This window comes from Engraulis encrasicolus, chromosome 19, assembly GCF_034702125.1.
Source record: "Engraulis encrasicolus isolate BLACKSEA-1 chromosome 19, IST_EnEncr_1.0, whole genome shotgun sequence".
Lineage (NCBI taxonomy): Eukaryota > Metazoa > Chordata > Actinopteri > Clupeiformes > Engraulidae > Engraulis > Engraulis encrasicolus.
In genome coordinates this window covers 48,597,254-48,617,788 of record NC_085875.1, presented here as the reverse complement: position 1 = coordinate 48,617,788, position 20,535 = coordinate 48,597,254, and the positions used below count along the sequence as shown (strand labels likewise).

Here is a 20,535-nt window from a genome sequence, read left to right as displayed (position 1 = left end):
AGTTTGGTTCACTTATAGGGGACTCAACAAAAATGGCTGCTCATGTTGCCAAAACATTTGAAAATTGGGGAGGCATGTTTTCATAACTCTCTAGGGAGTTAAACATTAACTCTCTAGCTCTCTTAACTCAACACCTCGGGTTCCAGAGGAGTCAAATAACACTCTGTAGTGTTGCTGCAACTCTTGATGTTTAGATTTTGGCTGAACACCAGTCTAACTCTGATCAATCTAACTCTGACAAATTTGCTGTGTACATATGTGTACACCAGTGAAAAATAAAGTCATGTACCGTTTCTTGACTACTTCATCTTCACTTAACGGTATTTTCCAATATTTTCTTTTCAGTGAACAGTTCAGTATTTTCTACATATTGACACCAGTGAAAAATAAAGTTATGTACCGTTTCTTGACTACTTCATCTCACTTAACGGTATTTTCCAATATCTTTGTTTACAGAGAACAGTCCAGTATTTTCTACATATGACACCTGTCAAAAATAAAGTTATGTAGCACTTTTTGACTAAATAGTAGCTTGCCATATTTAGTACAGAGATAAACCGTTTTACATTTTACGGTCACTGACTGTTGCAATTTGACTGTTTTTTGCCGTAATTTCAACAGGCATTTTTTACAGTGTAGCCTACAAGGAGTCCAGCATTTGAGCCAGCACCCTCATATTCACAATTGAGGTATTTAAGTGTGAAGTTGAAGCCTGCTCCGGGTTAAAAAAGATTCACACACTAATCAATCATGCATGCCATATGGTAGTGTTAATTCAGCACTGAGAGAGTACTCTGGGACCAAAAACAATAAAGATATTAAATCGACTCTCTATGTAAGTGTAGAATTAACCCTGCATATTCTATGTGTGTCTCTCTCTGTTCACATGTATTATTGTATATATGTTATACAATATTGTATATATTTTATACAATTCTGAACAGGCTTAATTGTGAGGCAGCACATACATACAAGACACTGTGACAATATGCCTGCCATGAAAGTTTTTTATTCATTTATTCACTATGTATTTTTTTAATCTGATAAATGACATACAGTAATGCCCACACCCTAAAGATAATGCAGTTGTGCAATACGAAAAACCCAACTGTAGATGCATATTTTTGAAAATTATGTAAAGCTACAAAGTGTAAAAGACATTGTTAAATCAACACATAGAGAGTATTGCGGTAACAAATGCAATTCAGAAAATGTCAAATCGACAACTCTACAAAAGTGTATAACACTGCATTTTTTCCTATGTAGCCTAGTCACTGAATGCAGACTAGTCCAAAGACATGACATGATAACATATGAACTGTATTTTTTGTAACATTTTCTACAAAGCTTGTACTGTACTCAAGACTTCATAGTCACATTCATACTGGGTAGGTGTAAATAATAATCGATATCTAGCGATGGCTAAAAGAGGGAGTATGTCGCTAAGCTAGTGAAAGTCAATGGATCCGTGTAGCATTGACTTTCACTAGCTTAGCGACAAACTCCCTCTTTTAACTTGTCTTAAAACAAGACAACGGCTTACATGAAAAATAAGACACTTTACCACCTATATAAACCCTGGCCAACGATTTAAACTGTATTAAGCCCCAAAATAGTGGCATACCCCTTTAAGAAATTAATATCGAATCATTTCGGTATGGAGGCTGTGATTTACACCCCTAATACTGGGTGGTAGTAACTTCAGAAAGTTTAGCAGTCATTGAAGTGAGTTTCACAATCCATGTGAGTTTTACACCCTACAATTGACAGCCTATGTGTACACAATGCACTGTGTCACAGTAAAAGAGTAATAGGTCTTGTGATGTAGGCCTATTGTAAGTTTCCCCATCCCCTCAGTCAGCCCTAGAGTTCAGATATGCGAATACAAAACCAGAACAGAGACATGTACTATCATCACATAAAAGAAACTGCCTCACTAAAATGAGCAAACAATGGCGGTGACAATGACAATGACAATGACAATGTTCATCAGAGATTAGCAAACTAAATCACAATGTGAAAGTTGTATCTCTGTATTTATATTGTGACGTGTCAGGTTTTTTTGTTTGCATTGTTCTTGTGGATGCATCCCGTTCTGCATTAGCGTCAATGATGCCGTCTCCTTTGTCACAGCTGTGCAGGTTCAGCTCAGGAATACATACAGAGGTAAAGCCACTGAAACAGAAAGGATTTCATTAATTGGAGTGTTTAGTGGTGATGGTGTGTGTGTGTGTGTGTGTGCGTGTGTGTGTCTCTCTCTGTCTGTCTGTCTGCCTCCTTGTGTGAGAGAGAAAGAGAGAGAGATAGAGTGTGTGTGTGCGTGTTTGTGTGTGTGCGTGTGCGTGTGTGTGTGTGTGCGTGTCTGTGTCTATGTGACTGTCTGTGTGTGCGTGTGTGCGTGTTTGTGTGTGTGTGTGTGCGTGTGCGTGTGAGAGAGAATCTCTAGAGCACCCCTAGGGTTGCCCACACCCCAGGTTAAGAACCACTGCTCTAGTGTGTAGGTGTCTGCCTGTGTGTGTGTGTGTGTGTGTGTGTGTGTGTGTGTGTGTGTGTGTGTGTGTGTGTGTGTGTGTGTGTGTGTGTGTTTGTGTGTGTGATATTGTTGTCATGTCATGTACATGTGCATGGGTGTGCATGTGCACCTGCTAGTCGCCAGTCAGTCTGGCTGTATGCTACAGTATAAAATGAAGAGATGCCGTTCAGCACTCCTGCCTTACCTCATTCTCCTGGAGGTACATGCCAAATCCGTCAGACATTTTCTTGAATATCTCTGTTGAGATAAGATAGGATATGAGCACGTGGCCACAAACTAGTTCGCAGGAAATATCATGCGCAGCGCAAAATCATGCCTCATTTATTGTACTGTAAAGAAACGGTAGTAATCCCTTGCCATAAAGCTGGGTTTTTCATATTTTTTATGATACCACAGAACCACACAATTTCCTTGTTAATGGTCGTTTGACGAAAACCTTGGGAAATAATTAACCATGTACAGGAGTTTGCTTTGCTTGTTAATTTGTTAACAACAACAACAACAACAACAACAACAACAACGTGTATTTATATAGCACAATATCACAAGTATACATAAGAAGGCATAGGAAGCGCAGGAAGACTGTAGTTATCTGAAAGGCCTTATCAAAACTTAAGGCTGCAAGGGAGGTCTCAGGCCAAAGTGTTTTTTTGGTTATATCTACTGCCGTTGGAACAAGATTGTGTGGTCTTACTCAGTATTGCCTTAGTGGGTAAAACTGGTACCTTGAGTTGTCAGGGGTCTTCACTCTCTGAGTGTGATTCTACAATAGTTTATGATTACTTTTTCAATAAATGGTGCCCATACAGTACACTTTGCAATGTTGATTCAGCACTTGGCGTGCCAAGCGTAACACTCATACATACTGTGTTGAATTAACACTGCAGTATTTACAGTGTTATCGGCTGGATTACAGAGTAGTATACAGTAAAAAAATAAGGTGTTATTATTCCAGAGTAAATGTGTATAACTCCAGACAGAGTACCGTTACAACACTGATGAGAGTCAAATAACTAACATGGAGTCAAAAGTCAGCGTACAATTTTGGGGATTGCCAAGATGATTTTGCAATCAATTTTGCAAGACGATTAACAACCCGCACTGCTCCAGGTGCAATCTGTGTTGAATATCTTTTCACATTCCAGTGTTGATATTTACTAAATATTGGTTAGAGTTAACTTTGAAAATGTTACACTGACCAAAGAGTAAAACGAACACTATTTTTGAGTGAGAAAATTGTAATCTGAAACAGTTAATTTCAACTCTTTAAGAGATAGACTCTTTGCCCAGATGGGCCCGCCAGCTGGCCTTTTCACTCATTGCTGAAAAGACCCAACTTAACTACATCATACATTCACAGTGCTAATATTTAGAAAATAATGAATTGAATTAATTTTGAAAATGTTACACTAACCAAAGAGTAAAATTAAATCAAGTGTTAACGTTAGTTCTGGCCAGGCCATGGAAGTCAAGAAGCTTGATGCCTTCCCCTCACCTTTTATTCCATTATACTAATTGATCTAAGTGTATCCATTACATTACATTACATTACATTTAGCAGACACTTTTGACCAAAGCGCTTTATAAGGACATTCAAACAAGTATCCCCTAAACTGATTATCTTTCCTCCCTAGCGATTGGCCACACACCTTTGGCGCGCCCTTTAAATACCCTGCCCCCTGACTCTTTGCTTTTTCATGGTGTTCATGGAAATACGGGAGCTCCTCAGAGCCATACAGCCAAATGTAATTCATGGTTTACATAATAAAAAAACCCCATTTAGAATCTTCTCTTGTGTTTCTCGACTAAAATGTCAACTATGAGTTAAAATAACACTGGTATTTTTACGGCATACTTACTGGACATGCACTCCAGACGCAGAATGAGAGCCACAAAGCTGTCCAGGGTCAAGTTGCCTGTTTCACCCCCGTAGCGGAAGGCTAGCAGGTTTAGCATGTTGTCGCCTACCTGAATACCTGCAGACAGAAACATATTTTATTTCATTTAACCTTTCTTTAACCAGGAAGCGGTCTTGTTGAGTTACAGGAACTCTCCAAGACTAAAAAGAGTTACATTACCATAAAACACAAAAGACAACACAGCTAGACCACATCTGAATAGACAAAAACATATCAACACCATGACAACAATTCATTGTCCAAAGACAACAGATGAAAATTAGCCTTGTTGTGCCTCAGTTGTATGTTGTGCATTGTCCCTGTCAAATTAACATTGAATTAAATTAAAATTCGTAAGGATTTTAGCAGGAGGATGACACACAGCAATTACACTGAGCTTTTGGTGAAGAGGAAAACAAGATGCATAATTTCATGCTTTATGCCAAAAATATTCATTATTACAGGAGATAAAAGTTTGGTCGGTGGACTTTTGTAAGTCTTCTTTTGTGGAATAGAGCTCACGCAAGTGTGTGCTGTTTTGATCTATATTTTGTATTTTAGTCAACACTGCCTGTCTGAGCATCCTGCTTGGGTGTTTCTAAACGTAGGCCTACCTGAGGCACTCAGGGCATTTCTCAGCTCACTGAAGGAGAGGGCACCGTTCTTTGTGATGTCAGCGCGTTTGAAGACGAGCTGTCAAAAACAAATTTGAGAGAAAGTAAATCATATAATTGAATGAGAAAAAACATAACTGAAGAACAAATTAAATGTCTGGCTTTTAAAGAACACAAGTATCAGATCTACTATGCATTGGGGGCCCTCAAGAGGACTGGTTGCAGTGTTGCAAAAAAAAAGAAATCAGCCGAAGTCGCCATAGGCTCGCTAAAATGTGGCTACAAGACGTCATGGCATTACGTATGACTGTAGCGAAGGGGAGTAAAGTTGCCCAGCTGGGACTCGAACCCAGACCTTCAGGGGTAGTAAACTGGGGCTCTGACCGCTACACCAAAGAGTCAAGCTCTTTGGCATGTTAGTTAGAACACACCCATCACACTGCCTTCCCCTTCGGGAAGTGCACCCGTGCGCTTCACACACTCATGGTTTCCCTCACGCAACTGCCCATCATGCTTCTCCCATCCAGTGTGCCCCATCATCAATGCTTCACCCATCACTGGGATCCCTCACACTGGGGTCACCAATCCTAGGGGTCCCTCACATGGAATTACAGCTCACACACAATGGGTACGCTTCCGATGGCCTCACGGTTGCCATTCCACTTCTGACACCACTTGTAGCGAAGGGGAGTAGAGTTGCCCAGCTGGGACTCGAACCCAGACCTTCTAGCGTAGTGAACCGGTGTAGCTGTCAGAGCCCCGGTTTACTACCCCAGAAGGTCTGGGTTCAAGTCCCAGCTGGGCAACTCTACTCCGCTTCGCTACAATGACGTCACAGCATCATGCACAACACGCTGATCCCTAGAAAACGTGTCCACATACCTTTGTTCACAGTACAAATAGGCAGTGCTAGCTACTGTTTGGAGATCAGAGCTAATCTGCAGCCCGGAAACGCTGTTGACGGCGCCACAGAGTTACAATTATTTTGAAAAACAATGATTTTGTCATTGAAAAGGCTCTGTTTAAAAAGTCACCAGATGCACCAAAAACTTGCTAAAGTCGCTAGATGAGGTTTTTAGTCGCCAGGGACGTCAAAAAGTCGCTTAATCTAATTGGCAAACACATTTATTATTTATCAAAGGTTACACTTTATTTTACTGCCCACATTGCATTGATTAGGTACACTGTAATAACCTACGCAACCACATGTACCTTATGCATTCACACTGTGCCTTAATGTTAGGGTTAAGGTTTGGGTGAGCTATGTACAGCACAGTGTATATACTAAAGTGTTACAAGTGTCACAAAGTTGACGAAAACAAAATCAACGAGCAGCAACTTACAGCATACATGGAGACCCTGTCCCACAGCCGCAGAAACTCTCGTCCGTCCAGTCGGCCTGTGACTGTCAGCTGAGGTGATTTGGAAGTTAAGGAAGCAAGAGAGTATAAGAAGCTACTGTACAGTATGTGATAATGTGCAACGACACCGACATCTCCTCGGACATTTTGCTCACTGTAATACAGTGGTTTTCAAAGTGGGGGCAGGGGACGCCTGAGGGGCCATATGGAGGTGCTGGCGGGGCTGCAGCAGGTCGTCAGTTAAAGCATAGGACAAGAAAATCAATAATTGAATTAATTGAAAAACTAACAAAACAAAACAAGCTATTCCCATTCGTTAAGAGCAGCATTATAATCTCTGAGCATTATAATATTGTCATTATTTTATATACAGTGTGGCACTTAGTCACAGACCTAGACCATGGTTGTGAAAGGAGGTGCACATAAACAAATAGTGTGGCATGACCCATGTAAGGGGGGCCGGCAACACTTTACAATAAGGTTACGTGAGTAATGACGGAATAATGTCTGAAGTAATGATTGATTAATAGTAAATAAACATATGATTCATGTATGCAGTAATGTCTACTCCATTAGTAGCCATGAATTACTCATGGTTGGAGTAATAATGATTCACTATGAAGTAAATGCGGTACATCAAGAGTTAATTCAGAGTGTGAGTTCCAAATGTTAGTAAATCATGTGTTAAGATCATACCATATCTTTCTGATCATATATGAATCAGACCTTAATTAACGGTGCATGAGTAATAATGGAATGATATGGTCTTGACATGATTAACTTTGGGGACCCCTGCTGTAATACACAAAGTGTTACACAGACATGTAATACTGCAAGCATAAACTGAGGAATGTGTCAGAGTGAGCTTATGGGCGGATGCTAGTATGTACTGCTATGACTACTTCAGCCAAAACAAAATAACACCTACAATTATAATAATAATAATAATAATAATAATAATAATAATAATAATAATAATACCATCATCATGTTCATCATCATTAAGTGTTAGCATTTCATATGTACCAAATGTTCTATAATTCAATTCTGGTTAAATGAGGTAAGAGGATACGTCCATGAGGGCTATCATACTGCGGCACGTGTCGATGCCAAAACCTGGAGGCTTTCCTGCAGACACAGAGGAGAAAACATTACTCTTGTGGCTTGGATTCAAAACTCTCTCTGCATACTTAACTCATAAAAATACTATAACTTCAGAATTCACCATGGTAAATGGACTGCATTTAAATAGCGACTTTCCACTCCTTCGCACTCTCAAAGCGCTTTACATTGTATTCCTCACTCACACTCACATTCATACACCGGTCGCAGTGGCTGCCACACAGGATACCAACCTGCCAACAGGAGCATCTTGCTCAAGGACACATCGATGGGGTCAGACAGAGCGAGGCTCAAAGCTGCAACCCTCTGGTTGCTTAACAGCTCCTCTACCACCTGACGGTACATGCACACCAAGATGTTCGCGTTCACTTAACGTCTCCGGGAGCATCGCGAGTCCGAGAGGTTCGCGGGCTGCCTTCCACACTGCACAGTCAACGTCCACGTTCTATCCGTGGGCAGCAGCCATTCATTTTCAATGGGAGCCGTTCATTGAACGTGGACTCGAGTTCTATTTTCAAGGAGCATCGCGGACATGTCCAGTCGGGCCGGACATGCGTTGCGCTTACTCCGCGCTCCTGTGTGCAAGGCATGATCTGTTTTCATGTATTCTAACCGTTTCGGACTGATGACGGACACGTGAAGTGGACATTAAGTGGACGTCCGCGCCATTGGTGTGAATGCACCGTGAGCCACCACCACCATATTTTCTCTCTTCTCTACATATCATGATCAACTGCAGGCTAATGGGTAATTAGGGAAGTTGTGGACTTATTCCTTTGTTTTTGTTTTTTGTCATATTTTTTTTTTCTGTCTCTTTATTAATCAGAGAGAGGTGGGATTGAAGCCGTTTTTATTGGCACCTCAGCCCAATGAGCTGCCCATCCCAGGTGAGGAATTCTACTGTATACACTTGTATTGAAAACCTCTTCTATTTTCTCACAGAACGCAAGAGAACTGTAAAAATAAGGAGCCCACATGCTCTTGCATAACTACATGTTTGTGTTCTGCGGTTTTAAACACAAGAACATGAAAAGGCAGGCACAGTGGATTTACAAACCAGTTCTACTTTACAACATCTGCCATGTGGAGACATGTGTGTGTGTGTGTGTGTGTGTGTGTGTGTGTGTGTGTGTGTGTGTGTGTGTGTGTGTGTGTGTGTGTGTGTGTGTGTGTGTGTGTGTGTGTGTGTGTGTGTGTGTGTGTGTGTGCCTACTGTACGTAAATATGTACTGTATGTATGTACTGTATGTATGTAGTTTGTACTTCACCAATCTACCTTTGTGAGGCCTCTGCTATTGGAGCACACCCACATTATGGGGCCCTCGCTCCATGTGGGGCCCAAATCCTGGACCCCACATGTTTTGAACCTTTTTGCTGGGGTAGTTTTGTTGTTACTGGTAAAAGTAAAAGTGTAAAAACATTTCCTCACTGACAGTTAACGGTTGGGTATTGTTTTCGTTTGGACACAGTTTAACATTCTTTAGCTATTGTTTGGGTTTATATGATTGGAAGGTCCCCACAAAAATAGGAGGGGCCCCACAAAGATATAAAGGTGGGGCTGTGTGTGTGTGTGTGTGTGTGTGTGTGTGTGTGTGTGTGTGTGTGTGTGTGTGTGTGTGTGTGTGTGTTTCACTCTGTGTGTGCAAGCATGTGTGTGCACACACAGAGGAGCAGTTGTCAGTATTCAAAGTAAAATACTCACCATCGAAAAGTCTGTCATTCAAAATTCTCTGGAGTTGCTCAGCTCCCACCTCCTCAAACTGTAGCAAAGAAAAGTGGAGATGAAATGCTATTACTTGAACTGTTAGTAGCAAACGGAACACTAGCGTAAACAAAAGACACTAAATGAAAACACTCTAGTTGTACTGTAATGCAAACGTACACGCATGCGCGCACGCACACACACACTTGCACGCACGCACACACACACACACACACACACACACACACACACACACACACACACACACACACACACACACACACACACACACACACACACACACACACACAGAAGGACGGACACACACACACAGAAGGACGGACACACATGGACGGAATTACCTGGTCAGAGTACTGTCGGAAGAAGTTGACTTTGGAGTCACCTTCATCACCGTTTTCTTTATTCTTCTCCTCCTTAGAGGGCTACAAGTAGCAGAAGACAACACATGTCAGTTTGGCACAGTAACTAAGTCAAACACATTCTCAAAACATTGTGGATACATATGCATGTCGCGATAAAACAACGCTGACATACTGTCAGCAATAATAGCAGTAATAATTACAAAAAGTCAACACTACTCACCTTTTTAATGTCCACGTGGTTATGTGAGCTCTCCCTAACAAAACAATAATTAATAGATTAAGGTTGGTAATATGTTGCTAATGTTAGTACAATGACTACAGCTGACTGAAACAGTGACATTAGGCGACTGCGTTTGTGTCTGTGTGTGTGCGCGCACGTGTGTGTGAGGGCGTGTGTGTGTGCATGTGTGCACGGATGTAAGGCTGATTGTTGTACTCAAGTGTGTGCTATGTGTATATGTTTACTGCAATGTGCAATACTGTTTATTGTGATGAAGTCTCATCATTGTAGTGGCATGAGTCTCTTACTCCAGGTGGCTGTCCGTCTTCGACAGGATAGCCAGGATGAAAGAGGCCGTTTCGTTGGGCTTGAAGGTGGAGGGAACGACGACATAGTCTCCTGGCACCAGCCTGAAGAACTCCATGACTTCTCGGGCGTTCAAGTAGGTTTTGCTGGAGGCCACTGGATTTCTCATGAAGAACTCGGCAGGCAACTTTCCTCTTCTCCCTTTGTACTTTTAACCCATTAAAACATGGCGCCGTTATAAATGTGCAGCTACCAGAATGACAATGGCCAAGTTGTATTACATTATTATAGGCCCTGTGTTATGTCATAGTAGCGTAATACTATGTTAGTTAACTTTTCAACGACTATTACAGTGTTCCACTAGTGGAACAGCGTGCATTATGGAGCTACGAATGATGATCGACACCAGCCTTACATTTCTTCATTATGTTTAGAAAGGGAAACAATGAAAGCCAGACAGGTGTGTATTTCTCAAAAGCACCAAATTGCTAACTATGTCTGGTTGCACAGCAGTTTCCCATTGTCAACCTACGAAGTTGTTAACGGATTAGCAACAACTCTTCTCAGTCACAGGGTCCATTACTGGAATGTGACCATAGTAACGGGCCGAGCAGCTTTGGGCTGACATCTGCCCATCACAAACACAGGCCACTTTTATACCTCATCCTAACTGGCTCTGTCCACTGACAATATGGAGGACAGACCAATGGGCCAGTGCTCCAAGAAAAGCAATAGAATGGTCCACTGGGAAAGTGCCCTTTATGCCAGATTACCAGTCCAGCCCTGAAGCCTTTACGAAACAATTTTTGCTGGAGGCCACTGGGTTCTTTCCTCTCGTCCCTTTGTATTTGAAGAATCAAGATTGATACCAGCCTTAAATTTCGTAGCCTCTTACTGTGGATGGGCCCGTCGACGGGCCTATTTACTCTTTGCTGAAACCACTCACCTACATCATGACAACATTGCTTTGATAATCTGCTACCTTAGGTAACCGATTAAGACTTGGTCATTACCATTTTTGAGACAAACAAATTACAACAGAGGCTCTGTGTTAAGGGGTTAATCTCATTTTTAAAGGGAAGCCAGAGGGTGCCATGTGCACCTAGCCTGGTTTACCTTGAATGATGATTTAGTATGAGGGGATGGCGAAACCAGGCTAATATGGATTTAGAATGTATCTGAATGTCCGACCTACACTGAGATGGTAAATTCTCTTTCTGTAGTCTCTCTGGTGAGTAAATACATTTTAAAACAGAGGTGCAAAGACTTTACAGTTAGTTTGCAAGTCTAGCAGTCTTAGTCAGGGTGGCTTCACGATTGCCTCTGTAATCTTAGTCAAGCTGGCCTCACCTTGCTATATTTCATTTGTAAAAGGAGCTGATGCATCAGGATAAGTATGGGTCAAAGACGTCCAACTTGAAATTGTGGTTATTTGAGGATTTTTTACAGTGTACCCATTGATCCCTTTAATCCTATCGAGCCACACATTGCCGACCGCCCATCCTCCTGGCAATGTCCCTGACCTTCAAAACACAGTAAAGTGCACCTTCACTATTGGTGTCAGAGTGGTCTTATGACCTTAAAACTTGTAACATACATGACTGGAATCCACAGTGAAGCAACTAGGATCGTAAAAACACAAAATGTCAAACATGTTGACATTAACAGAACAGATGGTTACAGATAGTTATGATGAGTACATACCTCAGGGGGTACCTATGTGGACAAAGGGATAAAAACAAAAAAACACTTCAATCAGCCTCAAAAACGAATACCATAGGCAGTAAACTTAAAGAAAATGTATCAAATTCTACATAAAAAAACATCTATAGATCCATAGAAAACTTAAACTTAACTTGTATACAGTATATATTCCAGTGTTCATTCAACAGTTAAGAGTCACATTTAACACTACAAGTCTTGGTACAACTCTCAAAGTGTTGAATTAACACTTGTCAATGTCAATGTAATGCAATCTCACGCTGAAAACGGAGAAGCCGATGTGGAGGCTCTTGACGAGGCGTCTGTTCCTCTTGTCTGGCTTCTGCATAAGGGACACTAACATGTTGTTGGGGCCCTGCTCAGAGGCGCACTCGTCGTCCACAGCATCAATGTGGATGCGATACTGGGGGTTGGTATGGAATGAATCTAAAGAAACAAACAGAAACCCACACGTGTGTTTGTGTCAAAAGAGCTTAGATGTTAGCAACTGGAGCTTCAAGATGCACTGTCTTCCCAGGGATGTCTTCACCCTAAAGCCATCAAGATGTTGGCTTAGGCCAAAACCAGGGCCGAATTAATGCATAGGCTAGAAATGGCTACAGCCTAGGGGCCTCTACCTGCCAATTGGGCCTCAAACTGTCCAAAAGGAGGACAATTTCAAAAAATGACAAGATGCAGTATTGAAAAATTCACATGCCATACTACGTTATAAATCTGGTGAATACTGCTCTCAAGATTTGGCAGACATATCATCCTTATTTCCTAATTTGAATTACAACACAGTCTATTTAATATTGCCACAAAATATTGTTTTTCAAGGGGGCCTACAGTAACCTGTAGCCTAGGAGCCCCCCGACACCTTAATCCAGCCCTGGCCAAAACATCGGTCTGGTTGGCATGCTATCCCAATAAATAACGATAAGATTTGTATTCAAGCTTGCGGCTTTTCTCCTCCACAGAAACTATATCCAGGGCCGCTGAAAGCATTGGCCAGGCCTGGGACAAAGTCATCTGAAAGGACCCACCATGAAATACATACGATGTAATGAGGACCCAATTTTGGGCCCCCTCTGTCCCTGGGCCCGGGACAACATCCCTGCTTGTCCCCCCTTGACCATACCTCTGTAGTTCATGCAGCCGCCAGCAGTGATCCCCGCGACCCAGCGACCATCGTGAAATTTGGACGTCCAGTGGCATTCAGAAGAGCCATCCAGGAAATCAGGGCACAAGCAGCAGATGTCCATGTCATTGTAGCTCTTGCAGAAATCCTCAAATGACATCCTGAAGATGAAAAAAGGTTTGGAATTTTAACCCAGTAAGACACGGCCTCTGTTGCAGATTATCTGTTACCACACTATACTGAAAAACATTGCAGCCAGTTCAACCAAAAAAAAGTTGCCCTGATGCCTTAAGTTTGTAAGTTAACTCAACTTGTGAAAGCCTTGAATTGAGCTAAACCTCGAGTTGAGTTAACTTACAAACTGAAGGCAACAAGGCAACTTGCCTGTTTACGTTAAACTGGTGGCAATGTTTTACAATGCAGAATGGCAATGACCAAGTCTAAAGGCCCTGTGCACTGTCATAGTGGTGTAGTACTATGGTAGAAACGTTTTTCAGTGACGATAGAAGCATTCAACTGCTGGAACAGCGTGCATTATGGTAGCCTCGCGAGCCATCCTACGTACTTCCGCCAAAGGATTGGCTCCACTACTGTAGTCTGGCCGTGCTTCTCTGTGGAGTGCTTGGAGCAGTAGAATTTTGATTGCAACGCCCCCCCCCCAGAAAACAGCCAATAATCGAATACGCCCCCCACGTGGGGACGAAAGGGGGAGAACGCTCGTGACAATGACGTACACATCTGCGCCAGAGCCATTGGTCTGCGCTATGTTGTTGTTGAGTAACTGCCAGCGATTGGGTGAGAGGTGTCCAATAATTTCAAACTATAACTGAGTGCAAACTTCCTGCTTCCTACAACCGCTTCAGAGCAAACAAATGCCAGACCATGAATACGAAATGAAATGGTAGTATTATGGGATGGTCAGGACCAGGCTAGCATTATGGGGCTATCCTTTATTTTATCCAGGATTGTCCCATTGAGACTATCAAACACAGACGTTTACAAAACAAGCAATTTACATGAAACACAATTTAGAAATGTACAAGTTCTCAAGTCAACTCAGTCAACTCAGTTAATTTACAAGCACATACATAATAGGCCCTACTTACAAAACATACATGCATGTGTCATGCATACTTTGGCCTACATACATACATACATATATATATATATATATATATATATATATATATATATATATATATATATATAGAGTATACATACTGTACATACAAAGATAAATACATACATACATACATACATACATACATACATACATACATACATACATACATACATACAGTACATACTTACGTACAGTAGACACACACACACACACACACACACACACACACACACACACACACACACACACACACACACACACACACACACACACACCACTCTAACATTAGGGACTGTTCGTTATTTATTTTTGGGGTCGCCGGAAGATGTCCACCTTTGATCGTCAAATTTTGCATGACCCTCCCCTAACGAGCTTCAAAACTTTGATGACCCTCCCCGCGACGCCGTCAAAAAAATGCATGACCCTCCCCTATGGAGAAGTAGTAAATAGCCCTATTCTACCTTATTTTTTTGACAAACGTTGATTGACCAACGCTGCTGCTAGCTTACTGGATGTTATTGTAGGCGCCCTCTTGAAAACTAGCCTATAGTAGTCTTTCACGAACGCGGGGGCATTTCATATTTATAATTTGATTTAGCTTATGATAACTTATGATAGCTCTTCGACACAACAGAACACAACGGGGTATGAATCTGTGATCAATTTTAGCTAAATGGAGAAGCGTTTCTGAGGCTATGTTACATCAAAGCATACAAACAAGGTAGGAATGTTTTTTTCTAATAAATGTGCCAAACATTTTTGGATGACCCTCCCCTAGCCAGCTTAAAAGAAATTGATGACCCTCCCCTCAGCAATGAAAAAAATGACGTGACCCTCCCCTATTTTCTTCCGGTGACCCCGAAAATAAATAACGAACAGTCCCTTAATGGGTTTCATACCAAAACTCTCCGTTGTCTCCAACTGCTTGACATGCTGACCGTTCCTCTGGGCTCACACTTTGCCAAGTAGAAGATCTACAATGAAAAAAAAACATCCCGTTAAAAGACTTGTAGACTGTGTCACATAGTAAATCAAACTGACAAACACCTACAGTAAAAGGCAGCATCTATAAATAGGTGCCAATTAGGGGAGTAAATCGCAGCCTTCATGGCGATTCAATTCCATATCGATTTCTTAGGCCGATTTTATTATTTTCAATTCTTAAGAATGCTCCAAGATTCGATTCAAAGCAATGGTTCACACTATTTTATCCCACAGGCTTGGCGAGCTTGGCATGTTAAACAAATCAGCAAAAGCTGAAGTATCTGCATGCATTTCATTCGAGGGGCATCTTTATTATGGTCCGTATTATTATTACTGCATGAGCAAAATAAAATGCCTCACAAAATGAGTGCAATAATTAGAAAAAATGATTAATCGATTAATAACGATTAATCGATTCTATTGCGGATGAATCGATTAATTGAATCGATTATTATTTACAACCCTAATGGCAATAAACCCTCAGTTTGAATATGTGTACTGTGAAAACAATGCTGTGTTAATTCAACACTTAGAGAGTACTCTGGGACAAAATGTTAAATAGACTCCACGTGTTGTATTAACACTGCATGGTTTACTGTGTGGCTTAAAAACGCCACATTAGGCTGTGTTTAAAGAGACCTCAAATTGAGTCGCATTATGTAACATTTTTGTTCTAGGGCAGAAGCCTCACATTTCACTTCGCTGGAAAAATTCTCATGTCTGCAGACAAACGCTGTCTCTCTCTCTCTCTCTCTCTCTCTCTCTCTCTCTCTCTCTCTCTCTCTCTCTCTCTCTCTCTCTCTCTTTCGTTTGCCTGCTGGGCATGCCACACCTCTTGTTATTACACAAGCACCGGGAAAGGTCAGCCAAAAAAAGATGAAGAAAAAAATCAACACAAAGGAAGAAATTATTAAGGATATGACAAGACTATGTTTGAGATCTGTACTATGACCTTTCAGTGAATTGTGTGTAACACCAACAAGTGAAAAGAGGCAACAAGGTTTAATGAGAGCCGTAGATAATCCCGATGCTTCATTGCAGGCTTGCGTGCCAGCCTGCTGTACACATTGTGTTTTCTTAACCAAAACCTCAGCCTAAATGTCAATGGTGCAGGTCTGAGCATGCGATGCGTATGTGAAAAGCAGGTCTGTCTTCAGCTTGCGGGTCCTTCACAATGCAGGGTCGAGGTCTGTTATGGCCACTACTAAAGAAGCAAAAGGCAGTAATTACACTCTTTCTCCAGAGAGAATATAGAGGGTTCCTTAGTTAAACACCACTGTTGTCTTGCGATTTTACACCTAGCTTGCTTTTAACAAAGTACAGTGCAAAGAAGCATTACCACTGTCATGCCAACAAGATGTTAGACTTAGTAATAATAGAGCAACTTGGACAGTGTTTTCTGTTTCGGTGTTACTGTAATGTAATGCACTTTATAAGGCAGGGCAAAGTTTGTTCAGTGAGTTGGCTGGATTAAGTAAGGGATAACGGCCGACGAGGTGACCGGTTATACGAAATTAATGGCGAGGCGGCGGCTTTGAACTCTGTCGCACCCCTTTTTTACTGAATCAACACTCGTTCATAAATTCTGATTGGATGTCTTACTCATCACTCCAGGCACCGTTCCATTCTCCTTGTCCCCACGGATTGAACAACCTGACCAGATTCACCGGCTGACCGTTGCTCGTCACCTATTGGGGACAACAAAATGTTGGATATGTAGGCTGAAGCAGAAATAATAAGCATTAAAGGCATTAATCGACTTTACTTTCTGGTAAACTAAGCAATGTGTCATTGAGTGAAGGTGGAGGGCAAGGTATTAAACAAACGGTGCATCACATTATCTAACCTACATCCTCGACTTTTGCAAATAAGAAAATCACCTTTTAATTTTGCTTTTGCAAGATAATGAGTAACATGTCTACCGTCAATGACAGTCTTGTCACATCTTGAGGCCACAAGCAAAAGGCAAGGAAGGGAGGTTAGATAATGAGAGGGACCCATAGAAACTCTTCTGACGAGTACTTCAATGGGGATTCAAATCATGCACGCTAGCACTGGGACACAGGAGGTGTCTTTCAAAGGTAGCAGTGCCAACAGATGCAACTTCGAAGTAACCCTTGCAAATTATGCACAGTAGCTGAGTGAGCATTCAAAAGACACTGCAAACTGATTATCGTTAACTTTTTCCTATTTGGAAAAGAACACAAACAACAGTGTGCCATGTTTTCTGAACATTCATTTCTTTGATCAAGCTATCATGCCTAACAGCTGCACCTGCCTGATTGAACTTCTGAGTATAATGACTAAAGCATTTCACTGCAGATGGGGACAGGCCTTTTCATTCTTGGCCAAAAACACTCAACTGCATAGGCAACAACATTGCTATAACATTACAGAGAGCCTTAAGCAACCGACTAAGACTTCATCATTACCATTTTGGTGACAGGTTTTAACAGCAGCTCTGCATTAAGGGGTTAATGAACTGACAGGTATACCTGAGTGACTCCAGTGATGGTGTAGGCATGGCCCTCCACAATTCCATTAGGCAGCACTGTGTTGGCTGCTGTGGCCTGAGGCACAGAAGTAGGAAAATGAACTTCAGAGATCAAAGCTCACTCATTCATTGTTTGCTTACTGTAACTTATTCTTCTTTGTCTAATGACATAGTAGCATAACAGGTTTGTGGAGATGAAATGTAAGTCATCTGACACCAATTACAGATACACTGTTAAAAATTATATCAGTGATAAGTCATGACAACGTAGTTAATTTACTCTGCTATACACTGCAATGGCAACAGCATGGGTTGAAATCACAAGTTACAGCACCGCTGCCTCAGAATTCCAAGGTAATTTAAATCTTTATTATAAGTTGTGTGAAACAACACACACAACTCCACACAACGTACAATTAAGATTTAAATTAACTTAGAATTCTGAGGCAGCTGGTATTGTTTTTTTTTTGTTTGTTTTTTTACAGTGCAGCACTTTGTAAAAAAAGAAGTGCAGCTTTGGATAAATACAAAATATGCAAGTGATCACATGGATTTTTACGTTGTCCTATTTTTATATTCCATAAAAGTCCATATTTTCACTCTGGAGTTAGAGTTATGGTTAGGGTTAATCAAACGAATTAAATAACAAATCCATGCAGTTTTGTGTACATTGAGAAACATTGCAAGCCAGTTAAACATAAAAAGCCAAGTTGCCCTGCTGCCTTAAGTTTGTAAGTTAACTCAACTCGAGGCTTAGCTCAACTCGAGGCTGGCTTAAGTTCAGTTAACTAATAAACTTGAGGTAGCAGGGGAACATACTTTGTTTTACATTTAACTGACTGAAATGTTTGACAGTGATAGGGAGTGTCTGAATGTCCCTGTCTATAACGGTACAGTTCACTCACTCCTTGAGGTGTGCCACAGCCCATGAGGGATCTTGATTTGGCCGCTCTGAACATCAGGTCCCAGAGGTTCGCTGGGGCCTCCTTCAGGTCGAAAGTCATGTGCACACCCCCGGTGAAGTCCACAAGAGCCTCGGACACACTTCCAGCATTCATGTCGGCATAGGAGCCACACACCCTATATTGGAGATAGACCAAATATACACAAAGGCGTAATGGACCTTCTTGTTGACCCAGGCCAATTTTCGAGTTGAATGCAATACTCTCATTGGCTCATTGGCCACCTGAACTCAAGTTCAATAGTTGAGTTTCACCTTTCTCCTGTCCTTCTCCAGATGTTCTCAGAGTCTGGTGATATTACTTCTATAGTTCCATATTAGCATGTTATCAATGAACCAAATAGGTCCAGCTAACTAACTGGATGCATTGAAGTCAATGATAATTGCCAGCTTGGAGGTACGAGTTGTACCTTCAGACACAGAGAACAACTGTGAGCAGGAGAAAGGTAAAACTCAGTTATTTTTCAACATAAAACTTAGTGGGAAATGAGTATATTTCGATTAATGGTAGACTGTAGCAACTAGATTAGACTGTGGGAGTTGACCTTCAAGTTCAATGCTTCAACCTTCAAACAGTCCAACACATCTCTTTTGACTACACAGCAGATGACAACTGGCCTTTAATAGGCTTGTGAAACACCCAGAGGAGCCTCATGAAAACAGTAAAGGCACATACTTGGCATAGGCCTTCTCCAACAGGGCAGCCCAGTACTCGTTTGGGGATTTGGAGCGCACAAAGATCAGCTGCCCATTGATGGTGGGAAGCTTGTCGTCAATCACCACGTCAACCCATTTCCCAAATCTCCAAAACTAAGAAAAAACAAGCGGAAACAAGCATAATATAGCCATTAACCAACCATATAACCACCACAATATAATCATTGTGTGTTTATATCTGATAGAACATTAGAAGATCAGTTTGTTCGATTTTACTGTTCTGTTACAGTCTAAGATAATTCAATTAAAAAAAAAAAGATAAAAAAATAAATTATCATTCTATTTGATTGCCCCCCTTGTCTTTACCTTAAAGTGAAATATGCCTGCATAGTTATCCGTGAAAGATTGTTCCACTGGAATGATTTGTTCTCTGATGTGCTTCTGAAATGTCAGAGCTCCAATGGAAGCTAAGAACCAGCAGTTTCCTGAAGACAAGGAGAGTAAGAGGCAGAGACATTCAGGTGATTCATAAAGCACCACACTGTAAAAACATTGCATTCAGTGAAATGTAAAAAGCAAGTTGCCCTGCTGTCTTAAGTTTGTAAGTTAACTCAATTTGAGAAAACCTTGAGTTGAGTTGAGTCTGGAGTAAAGTTAATTTACAAAATCAATGCAGCAGGGCAACTTCCTATTTTACGTTTAAGTGGAGGCAATGTGTCACAGTTCATGCACACCTGTGTGTTTAAGTGACAAGATGGAAGTAAGAGACAGAGACTAATTCAGTGTCAGTGTTATCTGAAAGCCATACAAGATGGAGAGAAATGTGTTTGATTTCTGAGTGTTCTGGGATTATGATCGTACCAATAGCTCCTTGACCAAAGTCAAATCTTGAGATGCCATCAGAGATGAACTGTGGAATATCCGACAGTCTCTGCAAAACAAAATGGATCATTCAATACTGCAATTTATATTTTTTCAATGTGTTTCCTTGCCTTTAGCACGTTCAAGCTTTGTCATGATCACAGAATGCAACTTATTGTTGTTCAATATTTATGGTCAGAACAACTACTCATTCTCATGCACTCAGAAGATGTTTTGCAGCGTACAGTCAAACCTTTCATGAAACATGTGCACCAAAATCACATCACATGGCATGCACCACCAGTAGTCGGACAAGGAATTGGCGTCCCCCAGGTCTAGCAACACAAACCAATTACATGCTACTGTATATGTCCAGAGATAAACAGTACTGCATTCACCAATTCTAAACAGACAGACAAATACAAGGAATTGGCCAGCCACACCCCTGGCTTGGCCACATCAGCCAATATTATT

General features: G+C 41.3%; 1 protein-coding gene across 1 annotated transcript in view; it reads right to left on the bottom strand.

Moving 5' to 3' along the window:
* Nucleotides 1–995: 995 nt before the first annotated feature.
* The window catches only part of LOC134435568 (calpain-1 catalytic subunit-like), a 20,836-nt gene continuing 1,296 nt past the window's right edge, over nucleotides 996–20,535 (bottom strand). Inside the window, exons 3-21 of the mRNA XM_063184627.1 lie at nucleotides 20,062–20,131; nucleotides 19,567–19,685; nucleotides 19,220–19,353; nucleotides 18,488–18,662; nucleotides 17,584–17,658; nucleotides 16,691–16,776; nucleotides 15,004–15,078; nucleotides 12,982–13,142; nucleotides 12,106–12,287; nucleotides 10,142–10,344; nucleotides 9,834–9,867; nucleotides 9,593–9,673; nucleotides 9,231–9,288; nucleotides 7,479–7,534; nucleotides 6,389–6,457; nucleotides 5,046–5,124; nucleotides 4,393–4,509; nucleotides 2,718–2,770; nucleotides 996–2,175 (exon numbers count right to left, since the gene is read on the bottom strand). Of these exons, the coding sequence (XP_063040697.1) occupies nucleotides 2,149–2,175; nucleotides 2,718–2,770; nucleotides 4,393–4,509; nucleotides 5,046–5,124; nucleotides 6,389–6,457; nucleotides 7,479–7,534; nucleotides 9,231–9,288; nucleotides 9,593–9,673; nucleotides 9,834–9,867; nucleotides 10,142–10,344; nucleotides 12,106–12,287; nucleotides 12,982–13,142; nucleotides 15,004–15,078; nucleotides 16,691–16,776; nucleotides 17,584–17,658; nucleotides 18,488–18,662; nucleotides 19,220–19,353; nucleotides 19,567–19,685; nucleotides 20,062–20,131 (1,854 nt within the window). The 3' untranslated portion in view covers nucleotides 996–2,148. The remainder of the gene's footprint in view (nucleotides 2,176–2,717; nucleotides 2,771–4,392; nucleotides 4,510–5,045; nucleotides 5,125–6,388; nucleotides 6,458–7,478; nucleotides 7,535–9,230; nucleotides 9,289–9,592; nucleotides 9,674–9,833; nucleotides 9,868–10,141; nucleotides 10,345–12,105; nucleotides 12,288–12,981; nucleotides 13,143–15,003; nucleotides 15,079–16,690; nucleotides 16,777–17,583; nucleotides 17,659–18,487; nucleotides 18,663–19,219; nucleotides 19,354–19,566; nucleotides 19,686–20,061; nucleotides 20,132–20,535) is intronic.